This window comes from Mobula birostris, chromosome 14 (assembly GCF_030028105.1).
Source record: "Mobula birostris isolate sMobBir1 chromosome 14, sMobBir1.hap1, whole genome shotgun sequence".
NCBI classification, from domain to species: domain Eukaryota; kingdom Metazoa; phylum Chordata; class Chondrichthyes; order Myliobatiformes; family Myliobatidae; genus Mobula; species Mobula birostris.
Window position 1 is genome coordinate 49,631,168 of NC_092383.1, and position 13,379 is coordinate 49,644,546.

At 42.7% G+C, this 13,379-nt stretch overlaps 1 protein-coding gene across 1 annotated transcript in view; it reads left to right on the top strand.

Annotated features, from left to right (window-relative positions):
• ipo9 (importin 9) overlaps nt 1-13,379 on the top strand; it is a 169,329-nt gene that overhangs the window by 44,314 nt on the left and 111,636 nt on the right. The window contains exons 7-8 of the mRNA XM_072278524.1: nt 7,175-7,294; nt 10,603-10,700. Coding sequence (XP_072134625.1) covers nt 7,175-7,294; nt 10,603-10,700 — 218 coding nt within the window. The remainder of the gene's footprint in view (nt 1-7,174; nt 7,295-10,602; nt 10,701-13,379) is intronic.

Here is a 13,379-nt window from a genome sequence, read left to right on the forward strand (position 1 = left end):
CATGGGCTCAGCTTTTTCAGTCATTTCACAGAATGAGTTTGAATGGCATTTCAAGATACTGAACTGAAGTCTGTTAATATCCAGCTAAGAACTAATACTGGAGAAAAGATATCTCCTCTAGAATGACATTTATAGCAGTGAAGTACAACAACCAACAAGCCACATTGTGATTTGATGGAGATGGACGTGAAAGCACAGAGGAACATCTGGAAAAATTTCTGAAACGCTCGTTTGCTGCTGTTGTTACTGCGCGGTTGGGAATCTTTCGGAGGGAAGACCTCAAAATCCCCGGCTTTGCCTGCTGTTGGCAACAGAAATGGAGGTCGAATCATTCGGATAGAGATGGCTGTCAGTACTCGGTGTCGGAGAGCTGATCAGAGCTTGAAGTTTTCAGATGACCCAGAGTCGGACCGTGGTCGGGTATGGCAGGGAGAGTTTTTCTTCCTTCTCCCGTCTGCGTGAGATGTGGGACATTTGAGGGACTTTGAACTTTTACTGTGCTCATGGACTTCTTCATCAAGTTATGGTATTGTTGCACTGTTGTAACTATATGTTATAATTACGTGGTTTTGTTAGTTTTTCTCAGTCTTGGTCTGTCCTGTGTTTTGTGATATCACACCGGAGGAAATATTGTATCATTTCTTAATGCATGCATTACTAAGTGACAATAAAAGAGGACTGCGTGTCTTCATAATCTAAAAAAATCTAAAAAGTAGTTGATTTCAGTGGGTCAAATTTGAAGACAGAATATAATAATGGTAAGGCTCTTGGCAGTGTGGAGGATCAGTGAGATCTTGGGGTCTGTGTCCATAGGACACTCAAGGCTGCTGCGCAGGTTGACAGTGTTGCTAAGAAGGCATATGGTGTGTTTACCTTCATCAACCGTGGGATTGAGTTCAGGAGCCATGAGGTAATGTTACGATTATATTGCTCAGACCCTGCTTGGAGTACTGTGTTCAGTTCTGGTTGCCTCAGTACAGGAAGGATGTAGATGCTATAGAGAGAGTGCAGAGGAGATTTACAAGGATGTTGCCTGGATTGGAGAGCGTACCTAATGAGAATAGGTTGAGTGAACTTGACCTTTTCTCCTTGGAGTGATGGAGGATGCGAGGTGACCTGATAAAAGTATATAGGATGATGAGAGGCAATGATCGTGTGGATAGCCAGGGGCGTTTTCCCAGTGTTGAAATGCCTAACACAGGGGTGGGGGGGGGGGGCATAGTTTTAAGGTGCTTGGAAATGGGTACAAGGGGAATGTCAGAGGTAAGTTTTTTGCACAGAGAGTGGTGGGTGCGTGGAATGCACTGCCATCGACGGTGGTAGGGGTGGATACAATATGGCCTTTTAAGAGACTCTTAGATAAGTACATGGAGCTTAGAAAAATAGAGGGCTATGTAGTAGGGAAATCCTAGCCAGTTTCTAGAGTAGGTTACATGGTGGGCACAACATTGTGGGCCGAAGGGCCTGTAATGTGCTGTAGATTTCTATGATGAGCTGAACAAACTATGAAAAACAGGAGGGCCAGTATTGAAGAGCTACAATTGGCTGAAAGAACAACTTGATTAGATATCTATCTACCATTTGTATGCTATATCCATTGCAATGGAGTCAACTGAAAGTGAATTAAGGATAATGCCAGTGCAGTTTTAAAGGATGGAAATGGAAAACTCAAACCTAAAATAGTGTTAAATGAAAGTGCCACACCCAAGTTTTACAAATTCTGTCCTGTTCCTTATATCATCTGTGTTAAAGTATGCTGAATGAATTCTTTCCAAGGTTAAGTGGAGCCCATGGGTAACGCCAGTGGTCCTAGTAGCCAAGTAGAATGGATCTGTGGTGATTTTAAGGTCACCGTCAACCCAGTACTGAAAATAGATCGATATGTTCTGCCCAGGTTAGAACATATCTTTGCAAACTTTCTGGAGGAAAGTTAACTTAGCTGAGGTGTGCCTACAGATGGAGGTGGAACAAGAGTCTAAACTGTTTCTCACTATAAACTCTCACAAAGGGCTTTATCGCTATTATAGGCTTATTTTTGAAGTAGTATCTGCACCCGCACTCTGACAGAAAGCTATGGACCAGATGCTGTAAGGCTGCCCAGGCACTCAGTGGTACCTGGATGAAATCATTCTTACTAGTAAGGATGATAAGGAACATCTCCAAAATCCCAAGACAATCTCAAGATTAGAAAATTATTGGCTCAGAGCGTGACACAACAAGTGTGAATTTTTTTAACCAAGCAACACTTGTTGTGGTTACACCATTGATGCATAAAGATTGCACAAGTGGCTGAGAAAATTCAAGTAGTGGTGGATGCCCTTTTTAGGATGTGTCAACTACTACGACAGGTTCCTACCAATCTTGGCTACTGTTCTCCACTCCTTGAACTCATTATTACAGGCTGGGAAGAAACAGCAATGAACAAAGCAGTGTGAGGAGATTGTTTCACAGCTATAAGTCTCACCTGCAAAGCAGAGTGACCCCCCCCCCCCCCTGCCCCGAGAAAGACGTTATCCAACAAGGCTAAGAAATCCTTCACAGTGATTAAACCTTTAGGCTTGAATGGGACAATTTAACGTTTACTATGCGTGAATATATTTGAAATATATTGAGTTGGAGTTTATAGCTAAGCAGGAAAGAGCTTTGTGTATTTAATATTTCAGTAATGTTTGAGTAATATTGCAAGTACGTTGTTTGATTAAGCATTCTTTGTTTACATAATTAATTACAGGTTATATATACAAAGTATGTGAATGGCATACGTCATTAGGCCACCATGTCATAAGTAAGCGCCTCACTAAAGTAAAAGGAAGTAGCCCTGTTATCATCCTGCCCACTTCTGCATTCCGCAGGGATCGCTCCCTACGCTACTCCCTTGTCCATTCATATCTCCCCACTGATCTCCCTCCTGGCACTTATCCTTGTAAGCAGAACAAGTGCTATACCTGCACCTACACCTCCTCCCTCACTACTACTCAGGGCTCCAAACAATCCTTCCAGGTGTGGCGACGCTTCACCTATGAGTCTTTTTGAGTTTGGTGCTCTTGGTGTGGCCTCTTGTATATCGGTGAGACCTGACTTAGATTAGGAGACCGCTTTGCCAAGCACCTACACTCTGTCGGTTTGAAAAAGAGGGATCTCCCAGTGGGCACCCATTTTAATTCCACTTCCCATTCCCATTCTGACATGTCCATCCATGGCCTTCTCCACTGTTGTGATGTGGCCACACTCAGGTTGAGGAGCAACACCTTATATTCCGTCTGGATAGCCTCCAACTTGATGGCATGAATATCGATTTCTCATACTTCTGGCATTGCCACCCTTCTCCCCCACCCCCCTCGCTCCCCAAACCATTCCCCATCCCCTTCCCCCTCTCTCACTTTATCTCCTTGCCTGCCCATCACCTGCCTTTGGTTCTCCTCCCCCTTTTTCTTTCTTCCACAGCCTTCTGTCCTCTCCTATCAGATTCCCCCTTCTCTAGCCCTGTACCTTTCACCAATCAACTACCCAGCCTTTTACTTCACCCCTCCCATTCCTGGTTTCACCGATCATCTTGTGATCCTTCTTCCCCTCCCACCACTCTCAATCTCTCTTTTTTCAAGTCCTGATGAAGGGTCTCTGCCCAAAACGCCGACAGTACTCTTTTCCATGGATTCTGCCTGTCCTGCTGAGTTCCTCCAGCATTTTGTGTGTTGCTTAGATCTGTTATCCCCAGTTGTTTTCACTTCTGATTAGCTTTTAGTTACAAAACAACACTTGATCTGTCTCCAGCATATTCTTGGACTGTTAGTTGTTAGTGCAAGTAACTGTTTATTCACTGTATATTTGATGTACATGTGACAAATAAAGCTAATCTGTCTTACGCCGGCTGTTTAGCCATGCATTAACTTTGCTATCTTCCTAATTCTGCCTTGCTAGTACATGCCACTTGTAAAATCTTGGCTCCCCTCTTATTCTGCTCTTCACCTGCCCGTCACCTTCCTCTGGTTCCCCATCTCATTCCCTTTTTCCCATGGTCTACTTAAGAACAGAAGAAATAGGAGCAGGAGTAGGCCATCTGGCCCATCAAGCCTGCTCTGTCATTCAATATCATAGCTGATCTGGCCATGGTCTCATCTCCACCTACTTGTTTTCTTCCCTATAACCCTTAATCCCCCTACAATGCAAAAATCTATCCAACCTTGTCTTTAATATATTTACTGAGGCAGCCTCCACTGCTTCACTGGGCAGAGAATTCCACAGATTCACCACTCTCTGGGAAAAGCCTCATCTCCATCCTAAATCTACTCCCCTGAATCTTGAGGCAATGTCCCCTAGTTCTAGTCTCATCTACCAGTGGAAACAACTTTTCTGCCTCTATCTTATCTATCTCTTTCATAATTATATATGTTTCTATAAGATCTCCTCTCATTCTTCTGAATTCCAGCAAGTACAGTCCCAGTCGACTTAATCGTCTATCCCCCTCATCTCTGGAATCAACCTGGTGCACCACCTCCAAAGCCTCAAGTAAGGAGACCAGAAGTGCACGTAGTATTCCAGGTGTAGCCTCACCAGTAACCTGTATAGTTGCAGCATAACCTCCCTGCTCTGATATTCAATCCCTCTAGCAATGAAGACCAATATCCCATTTGCCTTCTTGATAGCTTGCTGCACCTGCAAACCAACCTTTTGTGATTCCTGCACAAGTACTCCCAATTAATTAGTTCGGATGGTAAGTCCAATACAATATCAACTGCCCAAAGTTCAATGAGGACAGACTGGGGCATGAAATTTCAGAATGCCAGAATTGCCACCAAATCAGCACTTCCACTGATGTCATACTCTGTACAGCAGCATACTGCACTTTTTACCATTTAAATAATAATATGTTCTTTCATTTTTTCCTTCCAAAGTGGATGACCTCGCATTTACCAACATTGTACTCCATCTGCCGGACCCTTGCCCACTCAGTTAACCTATCTATAGCTCTCTGCAGACTCCCCATATCTTTTGTACAATTTGCTTTTCAACTGAATTTAGTATCATCAGCAAACTTAGATATTCTACACTTGGTCCCCTCTTCCAGCTTGTTTTTGTATATCATGAATAGTTGCAGGCCCAGCACCGATCCCTTTGGCACATCGCTCACCACTGATTGCCAAACCAGAGTAACACCATGTATCCCAACTCTGTGCATCCTTATCTAATGGATAAGTCTTTTACGTGACACCTTGTTGAATGCCTTATGGAAATCCAAGTAAATAGCGTCCATCTGATCCCCTCTATCCACTGCACTCGTTTTATCCTCAAAGAACTCCAGTAAGTTTGTCAAACAGGACCTGCCTTTGCTGAATCCATGCTGCGTCTGCTTCATGATAGTTTCAATCATTTTCCCAACTACAGATATTAAACTATCTGGCCTATAGTTATCTGCCTTTTGCTTATGTCCTTTTTTGAACAGAGATGTTACATTCACTGTCTTCCAATCCGCTGGAACCTTCCCAGAGTCCAGAGAATTTTGGTAAATTATCACCAAAGCCTCTACTATAACTTCTGCTGTTTCTTTCAGTACTCTAGGATGCATTCCATCAGAACCAGGGGACTTGTCTATCTTAAGGCCCACAAGTTTGCTCAGCAGTACCTCTTTAGTGCAGGGGTCCCCAACCTTTTTTGCACCGCAGACCGGTTTAATATTGACAATATTCTTGTGGACCGGCAGGTGGGGGTGGGGTTTGTTCAAGCAGGTTTGCCAACTTTCTCACTCCAAAATAAGGGTAGCAGTCAAATATGGGACACTTATGCTTACCCCGAGAAAGACTACCATGACCATGAAGCCTTGCCCGGGCACCTGTGAGCTTATGCGTGACGTGCACATGTGTGTACGTGCCGATTTTTTTTCTACAAATCGGCTTTGGCTTAATCTTCCCAATTCTGTTAAGTGAAACTACATTGTACATACATTATTTCTACTTCATATAGGCTGTGCATTTATCATATCATTCCTGCTTTTACTATATATTAGTGTTATTTTAGGTTTTATGTGTTATTTGCTATGATTTGGTAGCTTATTTCAGGTTCAACAGTGCATGACAAGGAATGAGGAAAGGTGCAGCTGATTCATATTGCTTCATATCGCCAAATCATATCGTTTCCTCGCGACCCGGTTTCACATGCTTTGCGGCCCAGTGCTGGTCCACAGCCCGGTGGTTGGGGACCACTACTTTAGTGATAGCTATTGTATTGAAGTCCTCACCTCCCATCCCATCCATAACATCTCTTTGGCATGTTAGACATGTCCACCTCTGTGAAGACCAACACACAATAGTTATTCAGTCACATAGTCTCCTATCAGATTTCTCCCCCTTCAGCCTTTTACCTCTTCTACCTATCACCTCCCAGTTTCTCACTTCATCCTCTCTCCCCCACTCTGGCTTCCCCCTCACTTAGTCTCACCTATCACCTACCAGCTTGTACTGTTTCCCCTCCTGCCACCTTCTTTTGGCTTCTGCCCTCCTTCTTTTCTGGTCTTGATGAAGGGCCTTGGCCTGAAAAGTCAACTATTTATGTATTTCCATAGTTGCTCTCTGACCTGCTCCGTTTCTCCAGCATTTTGTGTGCGGCCCTTGTGAGTCTTTGTGTCATTCCAATTTTCCTCATAAGCTTTCTGATAATCCTTTTGATCTGATGTATGTGTGGATGATGCAGCCTATTCAATATGTACTATCCAAGGTTCAAAGTGTTTGAGATACATCATCTTGCAGGCACTCACAAAACAAGGAAACAATAGCATCCATGAAACAGCCTCTCACCACAAAGGCAGTCAGACATCCAATGTGTAATAAAGAAAGAACAAATTGTTCAAACTATTAAAACAAACAATCCATAGAGTATGTGCCGCAGTTTCCCCAAAAGTAAGTACAGTCATGGAGCCAGTCAGAGCTGCAGCCAGTCCAAGAGCCCATTGGCTGCAGGTCATGACCATGGAACCAGCTCAGTGATGAGGTGAATGCCGATGGCTGCACTCCACGGCCATGAGTCAGATTTAGCACTGAGACGAATGCTGATGGCTGCAGGCCAGCTCAGAGGCAAGAAAACCTCAGAGTAATGACCCTCAGCCTAGACACCTTAATCTTTTTAATCATTTATCTAAATGGGAAATATTATATCTGAAGGTTTTTTTCTGTACATCTGACAGGGGGCGGCGAAGGCATTGATTTTCCCTGTGGTACAGCAGTTCATCCAGGCCTTTGTACAAGCTCTACAAATGCCAGATGGCCCAAACTCTGACAGTGGATTGAAGATGGAGGTGCTGAAGGTAAGTTGTGTGGTGTAATCAGGAAATATCTGTAGTCAGAGCTGCTGGAATTAAACAACTTCTTTCATACGGTTTGATGGATTCTGGTGTTTGAACCCAGGGTTCTTTTGGAAGTAAGGAAAGAGGCTCAAAACTTGTTTCTTTGCAATCACTTTACTCAAAGTTGATAGAGCAAAGAGAAGTTCAACAGAACAGTGACAGTATACTTGTTGGAGATGAGAGAAACTGAAAATGCTGCCTAGCATAAAATAGCTATTTTTATACTGCAGAGGTAAAAATTCCAAACAAATCCATAGATAAGGGTGAACCAATTAGAAAGCACTTAATCAATACTACAAATGAGAAAACACTTATTCACTGAATGCAGAACAAAAAACTTGCAGAGCTATTGAGAAATATACTTTGTGTAACCACCAGAGGCATATTAAACTATTATGTGCCTTCTAGAGCCACTAGGAATCATAGTAAGTATTTACTTGTATATAAATGTATAAAATATAAGCAGATAATTGATTGTTTAACTGCAAAGAAAATAACAATTAAACAGTGGGATCCAACAGGGTGATAGTGATGTTTAATAGCATCCTCTTGCTGGTTGATTATCCCAGTTGACACCCAGGCAATCAACCCTGAAGTGAATGATTCTTTGAGAAACTACCACCTGTTTACTAGAGTGTTACCTGGAGAATATTGGCATGACTGACCTCCAGCCTTTGTCCCATAACCTTTAGGTTCCTGGAAATCAAAAGTAAAGTTGATTGAAGCCTGAAGTAAAGCCCAAAAAAAGCAGGAAACCCTCAGTGCAGTTTTTCTCTCCACAGACGCTGCCCATTCCCCTGAATGTTCCTAGCATTTTTTTGTTTTTATATCCATTTGATAATCTAGGCTAGCAGCATTATTTGTTTATTTATTTAAAATAGAGTGTGGAACAGGCCCTTCTACCCAGCAACCCTCGACAACCCCAATTAACCCTAACCTAACCATGTGACAATTTTAATGTATCTGGTTCATCTTTGGACTGTGGGAGGAAACCAGAGGACCCTGAGAAAAAACAGATACTCCAAGAGACTCTGTACAGAGGATGCCGGGATTGAACTCTGAACTCCACCCCAGGTTGTACAAGCATCACGCTAACTGCTACCCTACTGTGGTGCTCAGTTATTTTTAATAATTTACCAAAATTACTGGCTGTGCATTCTGTCAGTTCTAAATATTCTTTGCCCTTTACCCAACTTTACCTTGGATTTCTTTTTCCCCATTTTCTCCATATGATATCGTGGGGCAGCATGGTAGTGTAGCAGTTAGCACAAAGCTATAATAGCGCCCGTGGCCTGGGTTCAGTTTCTGCCGTTCTCTGTAAAGGGTTTGCACTTGCTGTCCGTGACCTTGTGGGTTTCCTCTGGTCTCCTCCCACAGCTCAAGGACGTATGGGTTAGGCTAGTAGGTTAATTGGTCACATGAGTGTAATTGGGTCAGAAGGGCCTGGTACTGTACTGTATCTTCAAGTAAATATAAATAAACACTGGGCATACCAGTGGAAGTAGCATCTCCCTACCTCTGACTTAGTCCAGAATAAGGCCCATTAACCTCTACCTTCTGTTTTGCAATTCTGAATCCAAATGGCTAAATCATCACAGATTCCATGCATCTTAATAAAATCTATGTAGACAACATCCAGAGCTCTATCTTCATCAGTCAACTTTGTCATGTCCTTGAAAAACTCAGATCAACTTAGTAAGACATGACTTGCCCCACATAAAGGCATGTTGACTGTCCCTAATTAGGCTGTGGTTTTCCAAATATTTATAATTCTTTTCGCAAAAAATCTTTTCTAGCAACTTCCCTGCTACTGACCTTAGACTCCCCAGTCTTATATTTCCTTGCTTTCCTTCTTGAATAGTGGAACGCTAGCTACTTACCAGTGACACACCAGTTCCCTAGTCTTGATGTTGTGTGTTGCTTAAGTAATGTCCTTGATTCCTTCTCTTTCCTTTATTGGTCAAAATAAAGTTTGTTATCCAAGTGCATTTATGTTATTATATACTACCTTGAAATTCCTTTTCTTGCAGGCATTTACAGGAAAATAAATACAATAGAATTTCTGAAAAACCATACATAAAGACTGATAAGCAACTAATGTACAAAAGTAGTTAAATTGTTCCTGAACCTGGTGGTGTAGGACCCGAGGCTCCAGTATCTCTTTCGCAATGGCAGCAGTGAGAAGAGAGCAAGCGTGGCCTTCGTGGTGGAGTTGTTTGATGATATATGCTACTTCCTTGTGGCAGTGCCCCATGTAAATGTGGTCAATGGTGAGGAGGGCTTTTCCTGTGATGGACTGGTCTGTATCCATCACTTCTTGGAGCATTTTCCATTCTTGGGTATTGATGTTTCCATTACATGCCGTGGTGCGGCTAGTTAGGATACTCTCTTCACTGGGCATCGTTTGTCAGAGTTTTTGGTAACATTGAGTCTTTGTAAACTGCTAAGGAAGTATATCAAGCAGTAGTAAATCAATGCAACTGGACTTGCTGTGTTGTCTAGGAGACGTTTCGACACTCATCTGAGAGGCTTCTTCAGTTCTGATCTATGGTGTTTTCCGGCCTATAAACTCTGAGTTGTCTAAAGATAGAGCAATCACATGAGGGTTGTTAAGAGTCCTAGAGGTAATGAGAGGGGCATTAGTCTTGTCTTTGCATGAATGAAGGTGTGAACTGTTGTGGGGACGACAGAGTAGTGATGTTAGGACTACACTGTAAATAACTGATGGGTGGTGTTGTACCCTTCTGTTCAGGGATGAGTTTTCCAGTTTGACAAAGATGGCTACTTTAACCCCTTTCAAACTGCCTGTCCTCCCTGTCCAAAATGTGCACATTGTTATCAGCAAAGCGGGGGCTGGGATATGACACCATCTACGAACTTGCAAAGCAGTCCTAACATCTCTACCTCAGTGTCTCCATGTGATTTCTATACCTTTAAACAACTTAGAGTGTATAAGCCGGAAAACTACCCAAGGATCAGAACTGAAGAAGCCCTTTGGATGAGTGGCGACAACACAGCAAGTCCAGTTGCCTTGATTTACTACTGCTTGACTGACTGAGAACCTTCATAGACCTATTTCTCAGAAAGTGGAGGTGCTGCTGTGCTGCCTATGAGATGGCTGTAATATGCTGGTCCCAGCACAGATCCTCTAATATGATAATGCTGAGGAGTTTAAAGCTACTCATCCTGGTGGCCCTGATCCAGCTTTGCTTTGGTGTATGTATTAAGTATTGATGTTCATTATATTTCCTTGCTCTTTAATTTTACAGGCAGTGACAGCTTTGGTAAAGAACTTCCCAAAGCACATGACCTCATCCATGCAACAGATCCTGCCCATTGTTTGGAACACACTAACTGATAGTGTGGCCACATATCCTTCCCTCAGTACTGATGAGACATTAACTCTGTTCCTCTCTCCATCTTGCCAGCATTTTTTTTTATCTTTCACTCATCCCAGTGCTAATTCAAATGGTTCCTGAACAGTGGTCAACATGTCAAAATTTTTACATTCAAAATGCTTAATCTTACTGTAATGGAAGACCCTTGAGCTCCTAACTTTGATCTGAACTTTGTAGAGAGAGCTAGGATTTTGATCTTTTGAATCAACGCTGCATTTGAAATAGTCACCGTATCTGTTCTTTGTTCTTGTACTGTGAGCTGATCCTTTTACCTTTATTGGAGGGTGCCATGGTTAGTGCAACGTGACTACAGCTTGGAGTGTCGGAGTTCAGAGTTCAATTCTGATGTCACCTGTACCTCCTCCCCATTGAATGTTTGAGTTTTCTCCGGTTTCCTGCCACAGTCCAAAGACATACTGGTTAGTACAAACCCCATTTCCAGAAAAGCTGGGATATTTTCCAAAATGCAATAAAAACGGAAATCTGTGATATGTTAATTCACGTGAACCTTTATTTAACTGACAAAAGTACAAAGAAAAGATTTTCAATGGTTTTACTGACCAACTTAATTGTATTTTGTAAACATACCCAAATTTAGAATTTGATGGCTGCAACACACTCAACAAAAGTTGGGACAGAGGCATGTTTACCATTGCTTTACATCACTTTTCCTTTTAATAACACTTCTTAATCGTTTTGGAACTGAAGATACTAATTGTAGTAGATTTGCAATTGGAAATTTTGTCCATTCTTGCTTGATATAAGACTTCAGCTGCTCAACAGTCCGTGGTCTCCGTTGTCTGATTCTCCTCTTCATGATGCGCGTCGCCTTGATGGCAACGTATGTCTCTCTAAAATCCTAATATATGCCTCAGAGTCAATGGTACCTTCACATACATGCAACTCACTGATGCACCCCCATACCATCACAGATGCTGGCTTTTGCACCTTTCACTGATAGCAATCTGGATGATCATTTTCATCTTTGGCACGAAAAACTCGACGCCCGATTTTTCTGAAAACTAGCTGAAATGTGGACTCATCTGACCACAGCACACGGTTCCACAGTCTTTCGGTCCATCTGAGATGAGCTCGGGCCTAGAGAACTCGCCGGTGTTTCTGCATAGAGTTAATGTATGGCTTCCTCTTTGCGTAATACAGTTTCAAGTTGCATTTCTGGATGCAGCGACGGACTGTGTTGATTGACCATGGTTTTCCGAAGTACTCCTGAGCCCAGGTGGCTATAATTGTCACAGTAGCATGACGGTTTCTTGGGCAGTGCCGCCTGAGGGCTCAAAGATCACGCACATTCAACAGTGGTTTCCGACCTTGCCCTTTACGCACTGAAATGTCTCTGAATTCTCTGAATCTTCACAATATTATGTACTGTAGATGTTGAAAGACCTAAATTCTCTGCAATCTTGCGTTGAAAAATGTTCCTTTTGAACTGACTAACAATTCTCAGGAATTTTGACACAGAGTGGTGAGCCACGACCCATCCTTGCTTGCAAAGACTGAGCCTTTGATGGACGCTACTTTTATACCCAGTCATGATACCTCACCTGCTACCAATTAGCCTGCTAATGTGGAGTCTTCCAAACCAGTGTTACTTGAATATTTTGTGCACTTTTCAATCTTATTTTAACTCTGTCCCAACTTTTACATAGAACATAGAATGGTACAGCACAGTACAGGCCCTTCGGCCCACAATGTTGTGCTGACCCTCAAACCCTGCCTCCCATATAAGCCCCCACCTTAGATTCCTCCATCTACCTGTCTAGTAGCCTCTTATTATCTTGTATCGTGTCTCCTCTCATCCTCCTTCTCTCCAAAGAGTAAAGCCCTAGCTCCCTTAATCTCTGATCATAATGCATACTTTCTAAACCAGGCAGCATCCTGGTAAATCTCCTCTGTACCCTTTCCAGTGCTTCCACATCCTTCCTATAGTGAGGTGACCAGAACTGGACACAGTACTCCAAGTATGGCCTAACCAGAGTTAGGCTGCATCATTACATCGCGACTCTTAAACTCTATCCCTCGACTTATGAAAGCTAACACCCCGTAAGCTTTCTTAACTACCCTATCCACCTGTGAGGCAACTTTCAGGGATCTGTGGACATGTACCCCCAGATCCCTCTGCTCCTCCACACTACCAAGTATCCTGCCTTTTGTTCAGTGTGTTGAGGCTATCAAATTCTAAATTTGTGTATATTTACAAAATACAATGAAGTTGGTCAGTAAAACTATTGAAAATCTTTTCTTTGTACTTTTGTCAGTTAAATAAAGGTTCACGTGAATTAACATATCACAGATTTTTGTTTTTATTGCATTTTGGAAAATACCCCAGCATTTCTGGAAGTGGGGTTCGTAGATTGATTGGTCGTTGTAGATTGCCCTGTGTTTAGGTAAGGGTTAAATCAGGGGTTACTGAGCAGCGCAGCTTCAAAGGCCAGAAGGGCCTATTTCGTGCTTATAACACAGAACATGACTGCATGGTACAAGCCCTTTGACCCATGACATTGTGCGGACCTTTTAGCCTACTGTAACCATTCCCACCCGCAAAGCCCTCAATTTTTCTATCATCCATGTGCCTATCTAAGATTCTCTTAAATACCCTAATATTATCTGCCTTAACTACCACCCCTGGC